The sequence below is a fragment of the Capra hircus genome, chromosome 3 (assembly GCF_001704415.2).
Source record: "Capra hircus breed San Clemente chromosome 3, ASM170441v1, whole genome shotgun sequence".
NCBI classification, from domain to species: domain Eukaryota; kingdom Metazoa; phylum Chordata; class Mammalia; order Artiodactyla; family Bovidae; genus Capra; species Capra hircus.
The window spans coordinates 50,754,978-50,778,178 of record NC_030810.1 but is presented as its reverse complement, the minus strand read 5'-3'; the positions used below and the strand labels follow the sequence as shown (position 1 = coordinate 50,778,178).

General features: G+C 39.6%; 1 protein-coding gene across 1 annotated transcript in view; it reads left to right on the top strand.

Annotated features, from left to right (window-relative positions):
- Window positions 1–23,201, top strand: part of ERICH3 (glutamate rich 3) — a 126,157-nt gene that overhangs the window by 56,291 nt on the left and 46,665 nt on the right. The window contains exons 8-9 of the mRNA XM_013962743.2: window positions 11,180–11,360; window positions 20,000–20,186. Coding sequence (XP_013818197.2) covers window positions 11,180–11,360; window positions 20,000–20,186 — 368 coding nt within the window. The remainder of the gene's footprint in view (window positions 1–11,179; window positions 11,361–19,999; window positions 20,187–23,201) is intronic.

Genomic DNA, 23,201 nt, shown 5'->3' with positions numbered 1-23,201 from the left:
TAAAACTTCAGAAAAAAAGCTCACACTTAGCATCATAATGAAAGGCTAATATTTCCAGAAGAAAATAAACTGAATGAAGCTTTAGGTCACCATCTAGGTTTGGTTCCTTACAGTTTTAAGAGCTCCTGGTGGGGAAGTAAGAGAAGTCAGGTCATGAGTGTTCCTAAAAGATCAGTTCAGTTCAGTCACTCAGTCATGTCCAACTCTTTTGCAACCCCATGGACTTCAGCATGCCAGGTTTCCCTGTCCATCACCAACTCCCAGAGCTTGCTAAAACTCATGTCCATGGACTCAGTGATGCCATCCAACCATCTCATCCTTTGTCATCCCCTTCTCCTCCTGCCTTCAATCTTTCCCAGCATCATGGTCTTTTCCAATGAGTCAGTTCTTTGCATCAAGTGGCCAAAGTATTGGAGCTTCAGCATCAGTCCTTCCAATGAATATTCAGGGCTAATTTCCTTTAGGATTGACTGGTTTGATCTTCTTGCAGTTCAAGGGACTCTCAAGAGTCTTCTCCAACACTGCAGTTCAAAAGCATCAATTCTTTGGCACTCAGCTTTCTTTACAGTCCAACTCTCACACCCATACATGACCAATGGAAAAGCCATAGCATTGACTATTACGGGCCTCTGTCAACGAAGTAATGTCTCTGCTTTTTTAATAAGCTGTCTAGGTTTGTCCTAGCTTTTCTTCCAAGGAGCAAGTGTCTTTTAATTTTCTTAGAAAAATGGGGCTCACCAGAATCAGGGCATCTAGTGGACGGAGGAGCCTGGTAAGCTACAGTCCATGGGGTCGCTAAGAGTCAGACATGACTGAGCGACTTCGCCTTAACTTTTCACATTCGTGCACTGGAGAAGGAAATGGCAATCCACTCCAGTATTCTTGCTTGGAGAATCCCAGGGACAGAGGAGCCTGTTGGGCTGCCGTCTATGGGGTTGCACAGAGTCGGACATGACTGAAGTGACTTAGCAGCAGCAGCAGCAGTGAAGTCCTCATGTGAGCCAGATGCTGGATGTCCAGCAGGAATATACTCAGGCAAATGGGCTTCTGTAGGTGTGCACAGAGGAGAGAGCAGCAACTTCTCCATCCTGTGGTCATGACCAGTGAAGCATAGATAGATAAGCTTCTGAGCCAGCTTCCCCTGGGCATTCTACTTCAGGTTAGGAACACAGCAGATGTCAGCAAGCATCCTGGCTCTGACAGACCTTGGTGTGTCTGGCTCTCGAGTTTACAAGGCTTCAGTCTGACTTGGTCTTTTTTTTTTCTTTTTTTTAACTTCTGTTCTCTCTTTTTGGAAATCTTATTTGAGAATGTTGGTGCTACTAGACTGATGCTCTAATATTCTTAGCTTTTCTCTCATATTTTCTGCTTCTTTACCTCTTTGTTCTACTTGCTGGGAGATCTCTTCAATTTTATCTTACACACATTCTATTGACATTTTTCTTTTTTAAAGTTTTATTGAAGTATAGTTGATTTAGAATGTTCTGTTAAATTTCCACTGTACAGTAGAGTGACTCAGTTATATATCCTTTTTCATATCCTTTCCCATTATGATTTTTCACAGGATATTGCATCCAGTTCCCTGTGCTGTATATTGGGCTTCCCAGATGGCTCAGTGGTAAAAGAACCACCTGCCAATGCAGGAGACACAGGAGATGTGGGTTCATTCTCTGGGTCAGAAAGATCCTCTGGAGAAGGAAATAGCAGCCCATTCCAGTATTCTTGCCTGGATAATTCCATGGACAGAGGAGCTTGGCGGCCTGTAGTCCATAGGGTTGTGCAGAGTTGCACAGCACTGAGCACACATGCACGCTAGACATTAGGACCTTGTTGTTTATCAGTCTTGTATATAATAGTCTGCATCCGCTAATCCCAGACTGTCAGTCTTTCCTTCCCCAACCCCCTCCCCCTCAGCAACTACAAGTCCGTTCTCTATATCTGTGGGTTATTGGCATGTTTCTTTTCCTGCCATATTTTAAATCCTAGAACTCCTTTTGTTTACTGACTGCTACTCTTAAAAAGCATCTTGTTCTGTATGATTTTGATCCTTTGGTACTTGTGGAGATTTGCCTTGTGGGCTAAAATAGGCTCAATTTTTGTAAAGAATGTGATTCTCTAATTGTTGGGAGCAGAATTCTTCCAATAGGTAAGAAATGTCCAATTGTGTTACTCGTAATTTTACATCTTTATTATTCTTTTTATCCGCGTGGTCTCTTAGTTCTTGAGTTCTAGTGAGAATTAATTCTCTGTAGTTGTGGATTTGTCTGTTTCTTCCTGTAATTAATTGAGTTCTGTTTTGTAAATATTGAGAATACTTGGTTATATGCCCTCAGATTTAGGATACTTTATCTTACTGGTAAAAATATTCTTTATTGTTAAAAAAAGATCCTCTTTATTATTACTTTTGGCCTCAAAATCTATTTTGTCTAATAGTATTTCTCCTTATTTTCTTTAGATTATATGTTGTTGTTGTTCAGTTGCTAAGTTGTGTCTGACTCTTTGAGACCCCATGAACTGCAACACACAAGGCTTCCCTGTCGTTCACTATCTCCCGGAGTCTGCTCAGACTCATGTCCATTGTGTCAGTGATGCCATCCAACCATCTCATTCTCTGTTGCCTGCTTCTCCTCCTGCACTCAATCTTTCCCAGCATCAGGATCTTTTCCAATGAATCAGCTCCTTGTATCTGGTGGCCAAGGTATTGGAGCTTCAGCTTTAGCATCAGTCTTACCAATGAATATTCAGGACTTATTTCCTTTAGGATTGACTGATTGTATCTCCTTGTAGTCCAAAGGACTCTCAAGAGTCTTCTCAAGCACCGCAGTTCAAAAGCATCAATTCTTTGGCCACTCAGCCTTCTTTATGGTCCAACTCTCAGATCTGTACATGACTACTGGAAAAACCATAGCTTTGACTAGGCAGATCTTTGTCAACAAAGTCATATCTCTGCTCTTTAATATGCTGTCTGGATTTGTCATAGCTTTGCTTCCAAGGAGCCAAACATCTTTTAATTTCAAGGCTGCAGTCACTGTCTGCAGTGATTTTGGAGTCCAAGAAAATAAAATCTGTCAGTGTTTCAACTTTTTTCCCATCTATGAAAACCACAATCACAGAAAGATTATTTTTATATATATGAATATATATATTTACTTTTACTTTCACTCTTCAATGTCTTTAAAGCTTTAGACTTTAAATATGTTCATGTAGCATATGTGTGCTTTCTGTTTATTTCAACTGAGAATCTATCCATTTCATTAGTGAGTTTAATTACTGATTTATTTTGTGGTATGTTTAGACTTATTTCTACCGTCTTAGTTTATATTTTCTATTTACCATGATTTTCCTTTGATAGTAGTGTCTTACGTTATTACTGCCTCCTCCTTGAAGCTTCTCTCTCTTGCCTCGTGGCACTCTACTTTCATGGTTCTTTGCTCTCTCCTTTTGCCTATTGTCTTGCTCCTCTGTATCTCTTTCATCTTCAACCCTAAACCTGGACATCACCATAGGCTTAGACCCTTGACACTTGTCTTTCTTCTCAAAATGTGATCATCTTCTCATGCGGCTTCAGTAGTTTTCTAGATGTCTCTTGGATTTGTCACTAGCTCCTAGGTCCTGGGTTTAAGAATGAAATTGGCACAGTGGGGTAAATCGTGTACTTTCATTTAAATATTTGGATTTATTTTACATTTGATCTAGAAAAGACTCATTTAAAGAAAGGTGGCTCTCATGATTAATTTACACATTAAATTCATACTTTCATGACTACCATCACAAAGAAAATGCTCTTAAAAGAAAGAGCCAAAGAAATACGGCTTGCTGGTGGCCCATCCCCAGTTCCCCTGTGCGTTTGTAGAACGGGATCCCTGGCTTCTTTGGCCTCTGTCTCTAGGCCATGATTCAGGAAATGACATGGTGTAAATTTCACAGCCCAGCACATTGCTTCTGTACCCTGTTGCTTTATAATGTGAACATATAATACTGGCAGAGCTTATAATGCTTTTATGGAATCTCTGCAACGAGTTAGATTTTACTCTGAGTTTTACCTCACCAATCTGCAGATTTTTGTGTTTCCACTCAGGACTGCCTATCACCTATTCTACACAGCCGCCTACTGGAAATGTGGATGTCCTATATACTGTTTATAGGTGTGAACAGTGTTTATAGATGTGAAAATAAAGGCTTTCAAATAAGAACTTGCATGCATGCTAAGTTGCTTCAGTTGTGTCCGACTCTTTGCAACCCTATGGACTGTAGTCTGCCAACCTCCTCTATCCATGGGATTCTCAAGGCAATAATAGTGGAGTGGGTTGCCATTTCCTACTCCAGGGGATCTTCCCAACCCAAAGATAGAACCCGCATCTTCTACATTGCAGGTGGGTTCTTTACCACTCGAGCCACCAGGGAAGCCCAAATAAGAACCTACTTAAACATTATGTTTATCAATTTAAAAAATGAAACATAGTTTGCATTAATTTCTTGTATGTTTTATGAAAGAGAGGGCAAAGAGTTTCTCCAGGCTTGAACTAGTCTGGGGCTTTCTCCTATTTGCCTGAGGTCCCCTGTCTACCTTCTAGACTTCAGATAGTGAAGTGAAAGTGAACTCACTCGGTCGTGTCCGACTCTTTGCGACCCCAAGGACTGTAGCCTACCAGGCTCCTCCCTCCATGGGATTCTCCAGGCAAGAGTTCTGGAGTGGGTTGCCATTTCCTTCTCCAAGACTTCAGATAAGCACCATGCAATTACAGATGCCTGAAAGGTAGGTAGGAAGTTAGCAGAGAGGGAGGGAGTTAGCAGAGCAGGGAGCAGAGAGTTAAAGGCAGGAATGGGAGAGGAGTGTAAGCAGAGTCCATCTTGGTAGTAGTAGATTCTGAATAATGTTGTTAAAATTAAACTGTGTAGAATAGCTCCCAACTTTTTTCTCCCCTGCTTAAAACCTTTCACTAGCTTCCGCTTTCCTAATGAAAGTGAGGTAGTCTGCCTGCTTTAAAATGTCACATTATTATTCACCTATGTTGAGACCTATAGATCAGGATACTTGCCTTTAAGTTTGTCACTTACAGTTCTCAAGAGGAAGGGACATGCTTGTTTATTTTAGTCAGGCTTCCACCTAGAATATTGTTTGACCACATATCTGGCACTGTGGCTCAGCAAAGTTGATGGATAAAATTAACCATCACACCAGGCCTTGTAGGGTCACCCAGGGAAGCACCAGGACTGTCAGGAATGAGGGTGGGAGGAAAAGGTGGGAAAGAGCATCTGTTGTGGTTTCCGAGGAAGGATCAGGCAACAGAGGGTAAGCAGGCTTAGGGCAGGATGGTATGAATGATTTTGGCAGGCTTTGGTGTTGGGCTGTCCTCAGTTGTCTGGTGCCTGGTAAGGATAGGGGAATATGGGCCCAGTTTGTTAGAGACTGGGGGAGGGTGGATATGGGCTCTCAGTTGGTTAGTTTGTATATGATAAATGTTGTCCTAGGCAAGTCATTTATTATGTCTGGTGGTTTAGTCACAAAGTTGTGTCCAACTCTTGTGACCCCATGGACGGTAGCCTGCCATGCTCCTCTTTCCGTGGGATTTCCTAGGCAAGAATACTGGAGTGGGTTGCCATTTCCTTCTCTGGGGGATCCTCCTGACTCAGATATTGAACCAGAGTCACTTGCGTCTCCTGCGTTGGGCAGGTGGATTCTTAGCCACCAGGGAAGCCCTTAATATGTCTAGGAACTGGTTAGTCTTGAGTGAGGTATATCCCAGGGTCAGCAAGGACCCAAATGTCAAAACATTAGAATAAAGGGGCATGCCTAGTGTACTAGCATTTAAGGGCTTCTGATTTTGGCCCTTTTCCAGCTTTCTCTCTGCTCCTAGCCAAGCCAAGCTGAACTATTGTCTATACCCTCAAGTTGTTGGTCTACTACTTCCCCATCTCAGGTATATACTTTTTAAAAATTAGTTTATGCCAGATATTCTATGAATTGCCTGAGAATGCATAACAGATAAGAAGAATGTATTTCTCCACCTGTCTTTCCCTGTTCTTCTCAAAGACTTTATGCTCTATACTGTATTTCTCTACACAGTAATAGGATTCCATCTCTTCTTCCCTTCAAAAGGACTTTGTTACTTTTCCTATGTTCCTTAATATTTTCTGCTTAACGTAAATATTCATGTACCTTTATTCTTACTTCTACTCCCAGGTTATGAAGCTTGTTGAGAACAGGTGTTTGATTTTATTTACATTTAGTCACATGTTTATTAGCAGTGTGTTCATAAGTGGGTATTGCTTAAATCCATGCAAAAAGTAAGTTTTAGTTATACTTTTTAGCTTAGGTAAATATTGCAGATGACAGTTATGCTTTTCAGGTATAGATCCCTTTTCTCCAGTAACAAATAAAGCCTAACAAATATTAGCTTTGTGGGGAAATTGCACATTTCTTCTGTTTGAGTTAATTTAAGTAATATTTTTAAAATTTAAAATACTTCAAAAATTTCTTCTAGCCAGTGCATTACCTTGGTATTTTTACTGTTAGTTTTTCTCATCAGTAGACTAAGATTTGAGAATGAAAAAGGAAAAATATCAGCATGATTTTAATATATGGTAATTCAACATATTTCATGGTAGGCTTGATTTATTTTAGGCAACATTTTCCTTTAAACAATGCTTTTGCTTAAAATTAGCACTGCAGTTTGGTAACTACATAACTAAAAGGAACTTAAAAACAGTATACAAAAAGTCAATTCAACAATCAACATATCTTTGCAGCTGGCATTGTAGAACAACACCCTAGAAGAAAGGAAGAACCAGAAATGCTTCTAGGAGTCAGGGCAGACTATTACTAAGAGGGTCCGATTTGGGGGCCTTCTCACCAAAATCAAAATCCAGCTGGATAATTTCTGGTCTTAACAGACTTAATGAATTCATTCTGTTGTGGGAGACGAGGAAGTAAAGGATCCAGTGTCAGTTCAGCATCCTCAAAATCTGGAGCTCAGATTCCTCTAGAAGTCCAGAAGGACCCAGGTGTTTGGGGGTAGGTCAGGAATTTGCATGAGATATAGGTCATACAGTAGTAAGAAAAACAGGCAGGGGTAAATGGCAAGGAAGATGCATAGTAAAAGCAAAGGAGGGAGAAGGAGAGAACAAGTTAAAGCCAGTGAGAAAGAGAAGGGAAAGAGCAGAACTAAATGAGGAAAGTGAAGACAAGTTTCCATCACAACCAGCGGCTTCCTGAAACATTAGGGTGTGAGCACTGCAGCACTCTTCCTCTGGCTCAAGTCAGAATTTCCTCTCCTAAAGACTTGAATAGGGCCTCCCTGGTGGCTCAGTGGTAAAGAATTTGCCTGCCAGTGCAGGAGTCATGGGTTCAATCCCTGGGTCGGGAAGACCCCCTGGAGAAAGAAATGGCAACCCACTCCAGTATTCTTGCCTGGGACATCCCATGGGCAGAGGAGCCAAGTAGGCTGCAGCCCATGGGGTTGCAGAGTTGGGCTTGACTTAGTGACTGTGTAACAAGACCTGAATCAAGTGTCAACATGAAGACTGTCTGCTGCTCTATGGCCAGGCTCTTTATCAATATCAAGGCTTAATCAACAAAGGTGGTGTCTTGTTTAACAGGACACCATGAATCACTTTTCATGCTTTAGTACCTATTGAATTCCTGTAAATGTAGAAAGCTTCTGATTTTGGGTGGGGTCAGCCTGCTTTTGTCTCAGCAAAGGTCAGAATGTGGAATCTCTAATTGTTCCATGGCTGTGTCCAGTCAGATCAATGTACTAGGTGTCAGTGGGATTCCCTAGTAGTTCAGCTGGTAAAGAATCTGCCTGTAATGCAGGAGACCCCGCTTTGGCTCCCGGTTAGGGAAGATCCCCTGGAGAAGGGATAGGCTACCCACTCCAGCATTCTTGGGCTTCCCTGGCAGCTCAGATGGTAAAGAGTCCACCTGCAATGTGGAAGACCTGGGTTTGATCCCTGGGTTCAGCAGATGCCCTGAGGGAGGGCATGGCGACCCCTCCAGTATACTTGCCTGGAGAATCTCCATGGATAGAGGAGCCTGGTGGGCTACAGTCCATGGGGTCACAAAGAGTCTGACATGACTGAGCAACTAAGCACAGCACAGCACAGCTGTCAGCACTGACAAGACATTAGGGGTGGGGCATAAAGATCGGCAAGATACTGTCCTATCTACTGAGAGAGAGGGATACAAGGAAAGAGGTCAATGCCATGTGACTCATACAGTTATATAGGCCTTGAGATTAAAAGCATGTTGGTCATGTGTGGACCGTTACAATTAGTTCAGTTGCGGTAACTTCAGGTGTAACACAAGAAATTGCAATAGTTGAAAGATAGTAGGAGTTAGAGACTATAAGACTTTTTTTTTCTTTTAACCGTCTGAGGAATGCTGAACCTTATCCCATGGATATTGGGGATCATTGGAAGACTTTAAGCAGGAGAGTCACATGATCTATTTAGTGACAGTAGATCACTCTGATATCCAGGAGAAGGGAAAATTTGAAGGACAATTGGATAGACGTGTGGGGGTCAATTAGTAAGGTAATCATGCATCCAGAATTCCTGGGACAGCTCAAATTTATGCTCTTTTTTTCTAGCATTCTAACTGCAAGTTAATTACAGTGATCCAGGTATGATATGATGTTCAGAGTTCATCAGGGCTTGTCTTATAGATAGAGAGGAGGGGCTCCCCCACACATCAACAAGAACAGGAACTTTGACACTTATTCAGTCTTTAAAATCTACCTATTACGTAGACCTGGGCAGGGATAAAGAGATGCCAGTGAAAATTTAATATATCCACTGAATGCTAAGTATTACAAATATATAGTAGCTGACTGGTTCACTACTCAATAGGCTTGCTGTTTGTCAGTTCAGATAATACTTGCTTGAGAAATCTGAAAAGAAATGAGAAGGAAAGTCGTAAGCAACTGGTCAAGGAAGTAAGAGAGATAATCCTCGGTTGTACAGAGGCTTGAGACTTGCTCCTGTTCTTGAAACGCAACTGAATTTTCATGGAAGGTTCTGATACTTGCTGGAGGACAGCAGAAAGGGCCATGAAAGCTTGTTAACGTTTCATCAGTCTGGGTTGATTATAACCTTGGAAGATTGTAAGTTTAGAGGCAGTTTAGTCAACTGCAAGAAACAACCCTTCATTTCTTAGTGGATGTATTTAATGAGCTGTCACTTAGGCCTCCTATTAGAACCCAGAAGGTGTAACTTGGTAGCAATGATTGGGGAATATTTTAAAAAGGAATGAAGCAAACAGACCCAAGAGAAAAGAGATGTTGCTATCAGAAATACACTTCAGCAGAAAAAAATATGAATATGAGTAAATGGAAAGGATGAAGAGCTGTCCTTGATTTTATTTTTAAACATTCTTCCATCCAGGTTTTCTTTTTGCACTGACGAGGCGGGCCCTTCCTCCACTCTAATCCCACTATTACCTTGTATTTATGTAGTGCTTATCTCCCAGAAGCTCTCAGGGCTACCTCTGAATCCATGCCACTTCAGAAAGTATTGCTTAACGAAGTGGGATGTTCTTATTTAATCCTCCACATCATTAAATGCTCTAGTGGGAGCTTGGAGCTGGATTTGCCTTAGGCTGGTGATTGTGGGTTGGGCTGCACACGTGCGTGTCACAGCTCCATAGTCGCTCAGGCAAGAGGAAACAGGGGATGACTTTGCAACTAGGAGCTGGGCCTGCCATCATACCTATGCTTTCAGCTGTGATGCAGAGTGAAGTTTCTAGTCTGCAGAGAATTATCCAGTTTGCTGATTTGCTGTCATGGCTCCTGAAGTCCCTGAAATAGTTCTCTGGATTATCTCTCTATTTGGGAGCTCTGTCCACAGGCAAGACAGTGTGCTCAAATTTTAAATCTCAGAGTGTCATTTGCAGAATTTCATCAAATTTACCTCCTCTGGTTTTTTCTTCAAAGAAATAAAAGTGAATGAAAAAAAGAGAAAGAATCCTCCAAGGTAGAAGGAAATGGATTTAGAGATAGAAGTATTTTAGTAGTTCCTTCGGAATTTTTTTTTTTTTTTGAGCTTTGTCATTCTCAATAAAATGCATGTTTCCAAGGCATCTGTAAGTCAATGAAATCAAACTCAGATCATTGCCTTGGATTCACTGAAAGCTGGTCTCTTCACAGTTTTCATTTAGCTAAAAATTGACTTTTAGAAAAGTGAAGTAGATTAAAAGTAATGCCTTGTATCTGTATAGTTCTAGCAGCCTACAATATTCTTACTGGGACCTCTTGAAGTCTTTCAAGGAGCAATTCTGTTTCGCTGCCTCTTCTTCCTCTTCCTTTTCCTACTTCCCTTTCCCTGTCTTCCTCTTAGAGGTTAGGCAAACAGTGTGCTTATTCACTACTATGAAAAAATACTTCGGAACATAAACCAGGAGGCAAGCCTTTGGATATTTAATCTCACATTTGAGTTTGTTGTTTATTTTATACATAATTTAAATTGGTCAGTGCCATAGAATATCAGATAGGCTTATGAGGTGATATTTTTTGGTTGGGTATATTGTTTGCTATTTAAGGCTAATATTGATAGTGTTTGTTTTTCATTGAACTGAATGCCTCCTATTAAACTGGGTAATCCCAAATATCTGACATATATTCTTCCTGATCCTCAGGGTGACTTCAGGAAGAATCAAATGTATGCCTCTCCCTCTCACATAGAATAAACTCAGGGAAGGATGTCTTGTCAGTGCACAAGCAGAAAGATATAACACTCAATTACAAAAACAATTGCTAAGTCACAGTTAACGTCAATTTGGATTAGAAGAAAATTATGTCACCAATATTTATTTAATTAATTTGATTTAAATTTTTATTTGGGAACCAGATAAAAGAACCAAGAGTAGTTTTCCTCTTCATGTCACTGATGTTTTTGTTACATGAAAAAAAGACACGTACATGAGCTGAAGGGTGACAAACTTTGTCTAGATCCCCAGAATTTACTTTAAAAACACAAAGCCAAAATGTATATATGTTATAATTGTTAAGGGTATTTATTTTGTAATGGAGTTGACTTTTTGTGCACTGCATATGTTGACATATTATAAAGAGTTTTTTGTTAGGTTCATAAAAATAGCCTTTTGTATTCTTTGTATTACAATGTCATCACATTCTGATTAGAAGGAGATTAGTTAATAAGTCACCCCTTTTGTTTATTCTAGGATTCAAGAAGGATTCATAAAACACCACTGCACAGTAATGCAGCTATTACAATGATTTATTTGGGGAAAAATGTGCACCTAGCTTATGATCACCCAGATTTCCGGGATGAAATAAAAGTTTATCAACAGCACTGTGGTGGAGAAAACCTGTGTGTCTACACAGGCAAGCTACTTGAAAAAGGTACACATAAAATGTGAATTTTTTAATTGCTTGCAGTTGATGCTATAGATAAGCTATTGTTGATATAATATCAAAATGACTTCAATCACTCTATGAAATTATGCATATCCAGGGACTTATAAACCAGCTGCCTAAAAGTAAATCCAGATTTACTGCTCCATGATTGAAACTGAAGCAGCAATTACTCTTGCAGATTGTGGAAGAAAGAATTTAGAGTGATTTAACCCAGTAACAGATTAATCTTGAGATATAGATATATGATCATTAAAATGTTGCACGAATAACTGTCCCCCAAATTACAAGTTAACTATTTGGCTTGCCATCGTGAATTATATCATACATTATTCTAAGAGAAAAATATCAGATTGTCAATTTGTTCTTTAGAAGTATGCTAAGATAAAATCACAAATCCAGTAACATTCAGGGTGGACCACACCTAAATAATGAGGTACAAAATTTGGCTAAATGCTTTTATTACGTTTTCACTTCCTTTTGATTATAAATCCATGTTTGTTAGCATAAGATAATTTTTATATCCAAAATTCAGTTCAGTTGCTCAGCCAAGTCCAACTCTTTGTGACCCCATGAATTGCAGCACGCCAGGCCTCCCTGTCCATCACCAACTCCCGGAGATCACTCAAACTCATGTCCATCGAGTCGGCGATGCCATCCAGCCATCTCATCCTCTGTCTTCCCCTTCTCCTCCTGCCCCCAATCCCTCCCAGCATCAGAGTCTTTTCCAATGAGTCAACTCTTCACATGAGGTGGCCAAAGTACTGGAGTTTCAGCTTCAGCATCAGTTCTTCCAATGAACACCCAGGGCTGATCTCCTTCAGAATGGACTGGTTGGATCTCCTTGCAGTCCAAGGGACTCTCAAGAGTCTTCTCCAACACCACAGTTCAAAAACATCAATTCTTCGGTGCTCAGCTTTCTTCACAGTCCAACTCTCACATCCATACATGACCAGTGGAAAAACCATAGCCTTGACTAGACGGACCTTAGTCAGCAAAGTCTTGTCTCTGCTTTTTTTTTTTGATGATCATATGATAACTCTAATTTTTATTTATTTTTAAATATAAATTTATTTATTTTAATTGGAGGTTAATTACTTTACAAAATTATATTAGTTTTGCCATGGTCATAACCTTCCTTCCAAGGAGTAAGTGTCTTTTAATTTCATGGCTGCATAGGATTTTACATATTGTACCAAAGTGTTTTTTGGTCAATATTTAGTTCTGTGAAACTGCAATTAAAAGGAAGTGTTGTTATAGGATTGCATTTGTTATTTCCTTGCTTAAGAAACTCTTTAGAAAGTGATAGAGTTTTTACTGATTAAAATAAATATTTATATTTGGGTAATCTAGATATAGACTTAGAGATTGAAGGGAGGAGTTGGGAGCAAGCATGGTGTTGTTACCTTTGACTTTTCTGATTTCCCTCATCAATCAAAAACAGTGACTATTAACTTAAAAAAGTTCTAACACTTAAAAAGAACTATACGTATTTAGGGATAAAATATTGAAAACTTTCCAACATAAGAACGGATAAACATTTGAATGTTGGTTTTAACTTGAGTAAAATATTATATATTATAAATAATTATATACATATCAAATTATATAATGAACTATATATATTGTTTTATAATGAAAAACATTTTTCTTTATAAAAGTGTAAAAAATTTCTTTTAAAAAATAATGCTAGAAATTATTTTTCCCATTTTATGTACTTGCCTGAAATAGAATTTATTTTGTTGTAGCATTTGAGAATTCATTCCTTTTATTGTGTAGATGAGAAAACTGAGAGGCATCAGAGGTACAGACCTCCCCGAGGTTACTCTCCCGGCTCTGACCAGGGTTGAGAGCTGATTCCACCCCTCTCCGCCACTAGGTGCAGGACCCTTGTTTAGTATTAAATACTATCTGGCCCCAGTTAGCTATTCTCAGTAGCAAAGGGTTTCAAATATTTTCATAATATGAGGGCTATGAAACCCCTAATGATAAATGATTGCACTTATTTTTTGAAAGTGTCATTTTCAACTATTAATTTAGAATTTCTAAAATTAGCTATAGCCTCAAATTGGAATTAACATAATGAAACTTTTCCCGGGTCTTGGATCACGCTTTATTCAACAGAATTCATATATAATGGCTTTTTGACTGTTGGAAAATGTACATACAATTGAAAAAAGAATAAGACGGCTGAGGATTTTCTGGGAGATGATATACACTGTGTGATAAGATTGTAAAAGGTTACTAGAGAGTGTTACTCAGCTAAGTGTTATTTTGCATGCATATTGATCCTAGGACTGACTTTATGTTATGTCATTGGACAATCTTAAATAATAGGATGGAATGGGGACTTAAATAATTGAATCCTGTCCACACAATAATTTTATCTCAGCTTGCCCTTGATTGCTAAGAAGGTAATTGTTCAAAACTGAAAAAGTTGGGTGGCTTCAAGTTGACTTGTAGTTCAGCAATCTTAGCAATTTAGCTGGACTGAAAAGAATCTGCCCTTTTACTAATCAAAACTGTGTGATTCAGTGAAATGTGAATAGGTTTTTAGAAGATTTCTGCTTTAAGAAAAAGGGCCTTTAGCATTATGCTTGGAGCAGTAAACTCATTAAAAATGTGGCATTTGTTAATTTGTCTTGCTTTTGGATGAGCATAACAATACAATTAATTATTTAGGAACATAGCAAGTGCATCTATTATCATCGTGATTCATGATGTCTTGCAGTTTGATTTTAGACATCAGGCCACAGATTGATTGTGTGTTATGTACACCTGTGAAGTCACAGAATATTTTTGCTACTTGTAAAGAGTACAGTTCTTCACAGCAGTTTTATTTACAATTCATCCTTTCAAATAAGGCAGACGTTGGCTTCCTGGGTTCATGTGGATATGAAGAACAAAGTAACTTTTTTCTGGCTCCCTTATAATCCCCTTTCTGCCCTATTTTCTTGTATTTCCATAACTTGATCCTGTTGTAACTATTTGTGCATCCCTCACTACTTCACAAACGCGGGAGCTGTTTCTCTGGTCCCCCTGCCTCCTCCCATCCCCAACACACACTGTTATCTGATCTTTTCCTGTGCTGTTTTCTTTGTAACAGGACAAAGAATTTTAAATTCAAAATTGTATTTTAAATTCAAATCGTACCCATCTTTTAAGATTCAGATTAAGGTTGTGAAGTTTTCTCAGCTGACTTCTATTCTATTTTATCCCTCTCTCTTGATTGGTCATGGTTCTTAGTCTGTACCTAAAACTGAAGTATCTTGTTGTACCTTGACTTATGTTAACTGTTTGTTTTTTTTTCTTTTACTTGTTATTATATATTGATTTTTTAAAAAAAATTTAAAAATAGGTGTAGCTTGCATTCCATAAATTGTCCACTGTTAAGTGGACAATTCACAGATATTTAGGAAATTTATAGGGCTGTGCAGTCATTATCACTGTTTTCCTTTGTGCCCACACTTTGACAATGAATCCTCACTGTCATAGGCAGCCCCAGGGCAGCACTGATTTGCTTTCAGGTTCTACAGGTCTGCCTTCTCTGGACATCTTGTAAACAAAATCATACAATAGGTAGGATTTTGTATCTTGCTTCTTTCAATTAGCATATGGAGTTTTTTAACTTACTGTATATAATTTTTTTAAATTTAATTAATTTATTTTTTGTTGTTATTTAGCTACTAAGTTGTGTCTGACTCTTTGCAACCCCATAGACTGTAGCCCATCAGGTTCCTCTCTCCATGGGATTTCCCAGCAAGAATACTGCAGTGGGTTGCCATTTCCCTCTCCAGGGGATCTTCCTGACTCGGGGATCTTCCTGACTCAGGGATCAGATCTATGTCTCCTTGATTGGCTGGTGGATTCTTTACCATTGAGACACTTGGGAAGCTGGAGGATAATTGCTTTACAATATTGTGTTGGTTTCTGCCATACATCAACATGAATCAGCCATAGGTATAGTATTTTTGAGAGTCATCCATTGTAGCATTTATCAATAGTTGCTCTCTTCTCATAGCACTGAATATATTCTACTTTGTGGATCTACCACATTTTATTCATTTACCCAATTGGTGGACATTTGTATTGTTTCCCTGGTGGGATTCCTTGCTGGCTCAGACAGTAAATAGTCTGCCTGCAATGCAGGAGACCAGGATTCGATCCCTGGGTTCTTGCCTGGAAAATACCATGGACAGGCTACAGTCCATGGGGTCAGAAAGAGTTGGACATGACTGAGCGACTTCACTTCACTTGCACTTTTGCCAGTTTGGGACTATTATAAATCATGCTGCAATGAGTATACAAAGACAAGATTTCTGTGTAAACATCAGTTGCTGCTTCTCTCGAGCCACGTCCTAGGAGTGAGTTTGATGGCCTTCACTTCCTGAGAATGGGTCACACCCTTTCCAGTTTCTTTTTATCTTTGAGGTTTTTTTGTTGTTGTTGAAAACTCAACATTTTAGATCATGTATTACAGCAGCTGTGGATTCTGAATTCCACTTTCCCTCTGGAAAGTTATTCTTGGTTTTGTTGTTGTCTAGAACAAATCTGAAGTTCATGCCCTCTTTCCTTGGTATATAGCCATTAATTTCTCTGCTTTGATTATTTTTAATTTTGTTTATATTTTTTAGGCTAATCCCTTAGGCTTGTCTCTGTATTTTCATAGTTTAGTGATCATCCAATGATTTGTCAGAGTAAACACTTTGAGCCAGTATACCCTCTGTCTTCTGCCAATGAATCTCTTTGTAGGTTTATTAGTTCCCTGGAGCTGACATAGAAAATGCTCCTAAATTTGATGGCTTAAAACAATAGAAATTTATCATGGTTCTGGAGGCCAGAAGTCTAAAATTAAGGTCTTAGCAGGGCCATGCTCCCTCTAAAAGCTTAAGGAGAGAATCTTTCCTTGCCTCTTCCAGCATCTGGTGATCCTTAGCAAAATCCCTGGTGTCTTATGGCATGGAGCTCCATCACTTCAACCTGTGCTTCTATCCTCGCATGTCGTGTGTGTGTGTGTGTGTGTGTGTGTGTGTGTGTGTGTGTGTGTCCTTTCCTCTTCTTATAAGGGCATCAGGCACTGGATTTAGGAGAAAACAAATTCTGGATAATCTCATCTTGAGCCTTCCTTGATTATATCTACAAAGACTCTATCTCAAAATAAGGTCACATTCTGAACTTCTGAGTATTCATGAATTTTTGGAGGGCAATATTCAACCCACTATAGTGGGTTCAGGAGTACATTCAAAGTTGAGAGTTTTCAGGTCTGTTTCAACTTTTATTTTCCACCAGGCTCTCATATTTCCTTTGTACACAGGTGTAAGCTCCCGGTAGGACAGGGATGTGTGACTAGGTTGGGCCTACTTCAATCCAGGCTGTTTCCAGTTAGCTGGGGATGTGTGGAAAGCTTATTGAATGTGTCTGTGACTACCTTATTGCCTGTGTCTCCCTGTTAAATTTCTGGCTAGTCTGCTGACCTGTTGCTTGCTCTAATTAGAACTACAATCTCATGGTTAGAAGAACCTCTGACCTTCCCTATTAATTTGCTTCTGAGATTGTAGATTATTACTCATAATGCCACTGACCAAAGTTTTTCAGTTTTTTTTTTTTTTTTTTCCAAATCAAGTCCTCTTCCATTGACAGTGAAACTGCAGTTTACTTATGGCATGTTCTTCCCTGCTAGAGGGCTTCCGGGTAGTTCTAATGGTAAAGAATCTACCTGCCAATGGAGGAGACACAAGAGATGTGGGTTTGATCCCTGGGTTGGGAAAATCCCCTGGAGGAGGAAATGACATCCCACTCTGGTATTCTTGCCTGGAGAACTGGGTTTTGGAATGTCTAGGGTGAGGCTTCTTCAAAGAGCATTATCAGCTCAGTTCAGTTCAGTCACTCAGTCATTTCCAACTCTTTGCAACCCCATGAATCGCAGCACGCCAGGCCTCCATGTTCATCACCATCTCCCGGAGTTCACTCAGACTCACGTCCATCGAGTCAGTGATGCCATCCAGCCATCTCATCCTCGATTGTCCCCTTCTCCTCCTGCCCCCAGTCCCTCCCAGAATCAGAGTCTTTTCCAATGAGTCAACTCTTCTCATGAGGTGGCCAAAGTACTGGAGTTTCAGCTTTAGCATCATTCCTTCCAAAGAAATCCCAGGGTTGATCTTCAGAATGGACTGGTTGGATCTCCTTGCAGTCCAAGGGACTCTCAAGAATCTTCTCCAACACCATAGTTCAAAAGCATCAATTCTTCGGTGCTCAGCCTTCTTCACAGTCCAACTCTCACATCTATACATGACCACAGGAAAAACCATAGCCTTGACTAGACGGACCTTAGTCATCAAATTAATGTCTCTGCTTTTGAATATACTATCTAGGTTGGTCATAACTTTTCTTCCAAGGAGTAAGCGTCTTTTAATTTCATGTCTACAGTCACCATCTGCAGTGATTTTGGAGCCCCAAAAAATAAAGTCTGACACTGTTTCCACTGTTTCCCCATCTATTTCCCATGAAGTGATGGGACTGGATGCCATGATCTTAGTTTTCTGAATGTTGAGCTTTAAGCCAACTTTTTCGCTCTCCTCTTTCACTTTCATCAAGAGGCTTTTTAGCTCCTATTCACTTTCTGCCATAAGGGTGGTGTCATCTGCATATCTGAGGTGATTGATATTTCTCCTGACAATCTTGATTCCAGATTGTGTTTCTTCCAGTCCAGCGTTTCTCATGATGTGCTCTGCATAGAAGTTAAATAAGCAGGTGACAATATACAGCCTTGACATACTCCTTTTCCTATTTGGAACCAGTCTGTTGTTCCATGTCCAGTTCTAACTGTTGCTTCCTGACCTGCATACAGATTTCTCAAGAGGCAGGTCAGGTGGTCTGGTATTCCCATCTCTTTCAGAATTTTCCACAGTATATTGTGATCCACACAGTCTATTGTGATCCACACAGTCAAAGGCTTTGGCATAGTCAATAGAGCAGAAGTAGATGTTTTTCTGGAACTCTCTTGCTTTTTCCATGATCCAGCAGATGTTGGCACTTTGATCTCTGGTTCCTCTGCCTTTTCTAAAACCAGCTTGAACATCAGGGAGTTCACGGTTCACATATTGCTGAAGCCTGGCTTGGAGAATTTTGAGCATTACTTTACTAGCATGTGAGATGAGTGCAATTGTGCGGTAGTTTGAGCACTCTTTGGCATTGCCTTTCTTTGGGATTGGAATGAAAACTGACCTTTTCCAGTCCTATGGCCACTGCTGAGTTTTCCAAATTTGCTGGCATATTGAGTGCAGCACTTTCACAGCATCATCTTCCAGGATTTGAAACAGCTCAACTGGAATTCCATCACCTCCACTAGCTTTGTTCGTATTGATGCTTTCTAAGGCCCATTTGACTTTACATTCCAAGATGTCTGGCTCTAGATTAGTGATCACATCATCATGATCATCTGGGTTGTGAAGATCTTTTTTGTACAGTTCTTCTGTGTATTCTTGCCACCTCTTCTTAATATCTTCTGCTTCTGTTAGGTCCAGACCATTTCTGTCCTTTATCGAGCCCATCTTTGCATGAAATGTTCCCTTGGTATCTCTAATTTTCTTGAAGAGATCTTTAGTCTTTCCCATTCTGTTGTTTTCCTCTATTTCTTTGCATTGATCGCTAAAGAAGGCTTTCTTATCTCTTCTTGCTGTTCTTTGGAACTCTGCATTCAGATGCTTATATCTTTCCTTTTCTCTTTTGCTTTTCACCTCTCATCTTTTCACAGCTATTTGTAAGGCCTCCCCAGACAGCCATTTTGCTTTTTTGTATTTCTTTTCCATGGGGATGGTCTTGATCCCTGTTTCCTGTACAATGTCACGAACCTCATTCCATAGATCATCAGGCACTCTATCTATCAGATCTAGGGCCTTAGAGACATGGAATGATTAAAACCTGTTAATTATAAGCAGTGGTTCTTAATTTATTGGTGAGACTTTTAGGTGGGTAGGGGATCAAGAAGGGATCTCAAATCCAGGCAGAACTGAGAATGGACTAAAGATGGAATGATTCTGCCTCATCTATATATGTATCAGGATGTTTTGAGTCACCACTTTATTTAAAAACACTACTGAATTAAAAGATAGTCATATAGAAGCATTACTGAGCTCATAGTCACCTCTCATTATGTGCTTTATTGGTAGATAGCATAGCAACATAGAGGTGTGGAGCCCAGAGAGATGTTTGGATTCAAACACTGACTCTCCCACTTACCGTATGATCTTGGCTGAATTACTGAATCCATCCAAACTTAAATTTCTGCATTACAGAAACTAATGATGATAGTATCTACACTTCATATGGTTGTCTAGAAATAATACATCCAAAGGAATCAAGCGTAATGTCTGGCCATATTAAGTGTTCATATAATTTTAGGTTTTATTATTTAATTATAAGTCAAAGAGTTTTATAATACCTTGGAGTATTTGTTATACTATATATATGTAATAGAATGTGTTTTTGTGATTAAAAATTGTCCTCAAGTAAAAAAGAAGGAGATCTAGAAAATAATATTGTACTTATCTACCAGAAAAAATGTGATTTAGAACACATTAGTTCAAGGTCATTTGCTTTCACTAATGTATTTCCTTTTTAAATTCCAGAGACCTTTCAGTTTATTTCCAAAAGGCACCAAGGTTTCCCCTTCAGCCTCACCTTTTTCCTGAATGGGATACAAGTGAACAGGTTAAGCTCCTGCTGTGAATATAGGCATCGAAAAGGTTCCAGACTTGGAGGCAAACGAGGCTACTTCGGGTTTGTGTGTGTCGAGCGATCATCTCCTTGTTACAAGTATGGAAACAATGTCCTTTGGTAGAGGGCAAGTTTTGCTGCACGCTCCTTTGTATACTTTTACTGATGTATTTCTCAGCACAATTTGCTAAGAATCATATTAATGTAGATAAGCCTAAAATATCTAGGGTTAAGGTTGTTTATCACAATCCTGTGAGTTGTATTTAAAATTATAAGATGAAAAGTAGATTTTCAGTTGTATTATATAGTGGGGATAAAAGCTGGTGGTGTTTCAAATTCTCTTTCTTTTCTAACTCTTCCTTTCCTCGTGATACTTAAGTTCTGTTTCTAAAAGGAAAGAGGGAAGTTTTTTCCCACCTCATTCCTTGTAGTAATCGATTTTGGGTTGAGCTCCAGAGCATGTGTCAAGCATCCAGCTTATACAATTGGATATTATAGGTTATGTATATTAGAGTTATGCCTGCATTATTGTGTACCCCAATGATCACTTTCATGCCACTAGTTTCAATCTCAGGCGTAAAAAAATACATGTAAACAGGTCAGTTCTGACTAGTATTTATCAGTCTTCATATTGGACATTCTATTTGAGATCAGTACATTTTCTTGCAGGCTTTGTTTAACTTTCTCCTGAAAATACTCATGGAGAATTAATTGATTCTGTGCCAAGATAGAACATGGGAGTAAACCAACCAAAGAATCTGACCCATGGAGCACCTTCTGATTGGGGAAGTGCAAGTAATATACCAATAAATCAATGCCAATATACCAATAGTACACCAACCAATTAATGTATGTTATTCAGTCATCCAGTCATGTCTGACTCTCTGTGACACCATGGACTACAGCATGCCAGGCCTCTCTGTCCCTCACCATCTCCTGGAGTTTACCCAAGTTCATGTCCATTGCATTGGTGATGCCATCCAGTCATCTCATCCTCTGATGCCCACTTCTCCTTCTGCCCTCAATCTTTCCCTGAATCAGGGACTTTTCCAATGAGTCAGCTGTTTGCATCAGGTGACCAAAATAGTGGAACTTCAGCTTCAGCATCAGTCTTTTCAAGGACTGATTTTAAGAATATTCAGGGTTGATTTCCTTTAAGATTGACTGGTTTGATCTCCTTGCTGTCCAAGGAGCTCTCAGGACTCTTCTCCAGCACTACAGTTCTTCGAAGGCAGCAATTCTTGGTGCTCTGTCTTCTTTTAATATATATGAGATGGTAATAAATGTGATAAACACAAGATAAGGCAAGGGAGATAAAAGGAATGGTAAGGGGTAAAGGGGTCAGAAGGCTGTATTCTATTATGTAGGATGAATAATAAAGGCCTCTCTGATGTCTTTCAAGCAGAAACCAGAAAAAAATGTTCCCTTTTTTAAATAGGTTTTCAGGTAGAGGAAAAGCATAGACAAAGTGTGTGAGACAGGATTATGCTTGGTGTATGTAAGCTTGTGTGGTCAGAGCACAAATGAGGAATGGGACAGTGATAGAAGATGAGGTCAAAAAGACAGTGGGGTCAAGTCATGCAGAGTCCTATGGTCACTGCAAAGACTTTGACTTTTATTCTGAGGGGGATGGGAAGCCTCTAAGGTAGGTTTTGAGCAATGGCCTGTCATGATCTGACAGTAGCTCTTATGGAAAAAATAAACTAGGGAGGGTAGAGAAATGGTGGAAACTACTTTAATCTAGAGGCAAGAGAATGGTGGAAAGAGTTATAAGAAATTAGGTTCTAGATGAATTTTGAAGGTAGGGTTTATAGGATTTATTGATGGATTGGATGCAGGGCATGAGATAAAGAGCTGAGTCAGAGTGACTGAAAAGTTTTTAGCCTGAACAACTTGAAAGATGCCCAGTTAACACAGGAAAGACTGGAAAATGTAGGTTTGGGAATGGAAGGAAGGCATTTTGGTTTTCGATACATTGAGTTGGAGTCAAGTAGAAATGTTGAATAAGTAGTTGGATCAGTGAATCTGGTGTCTGGCAAGATGTCCAGGCTGGAGATATAAATTTGAGAATGGTTTACATATGGATGGCATTTAAAGTCATAAGATGGGATAAATCTGCTTAAGAATGGAAGGCAGAAAGAGAATATGTCTGAGTAATGAGCTCTTGTCACTTTCATTCAAAGGGAAGGAAGATAAAGAGAAACTAGGAAAAAAGCCTAGGGAAGGAAGGCCAATGATTAGACAGAGAACCTAGAGAAAGCAATGTCCTGGAAATGAACAAAATGTTTAAAGAATTAGGCATGATCAACTGGGTCCAAGGTGTGGCTAGGTGAAGCAAAGTGAAGACTCTGGACTGAGCATGGTTTGGTAATGTGTTGGTTATTGGTGATCTTGACTCAAGTTGCTATAAGGGAGTGGTTAGGAGTGCACGTTTGATTGGAGTGGGTTTAATACACAATTGGAGAAGAGCTGAGACCGGAGATTATAGACAGCTCTTATTAAGGAGTTTTGCTCTGAAGGATGGAATTGGGTGGCAGCCAGGAGGGAGGATGCACGGGCCCAAGAGGGGCTTATTATTTTTTAAGATTGGAGATATTATGATATGGTTAAAAGCTGATAGATGGGACTAATACCTGAGGAAAGGAAAGCATTGATCAGGCATGATATAGAGGGAGATATTTAGTGCTTCAGTAGATGAGAAAAGATGGGATCCGGGGCTCAAAAGAAGGTATTAGCCTTAGATGAAGTAACACGAAGAAAGATGGCTGTAGGGCAGAGAGAGATGTAAATTGGTGGATGTTTTTGGACCACCTGGAAGTTCTCTGCTGACTCTTTCTATTTTCTGGTCAAACAAGGATTTATGAGCCGAGGTTAAGGCTAAGGGAGGAAGAATCTGGAAATTATAGGTGAGAGAAGAGTTACAAGTGGCACAGTGAATGGTTTAGGGCAAGTAGTAGGAATGCTGAGGTGTACTTAGGACATACCTGCAGTTGCTTTTCTGTTCCAAGTCAAATATACATTCTCCATATTTGTGGGCAAGTCATTTAACACATTTCTGTTTAACTCACAGGAAAGCTAATGAGTTCGCATACAATCACACATGTGTGAACACGT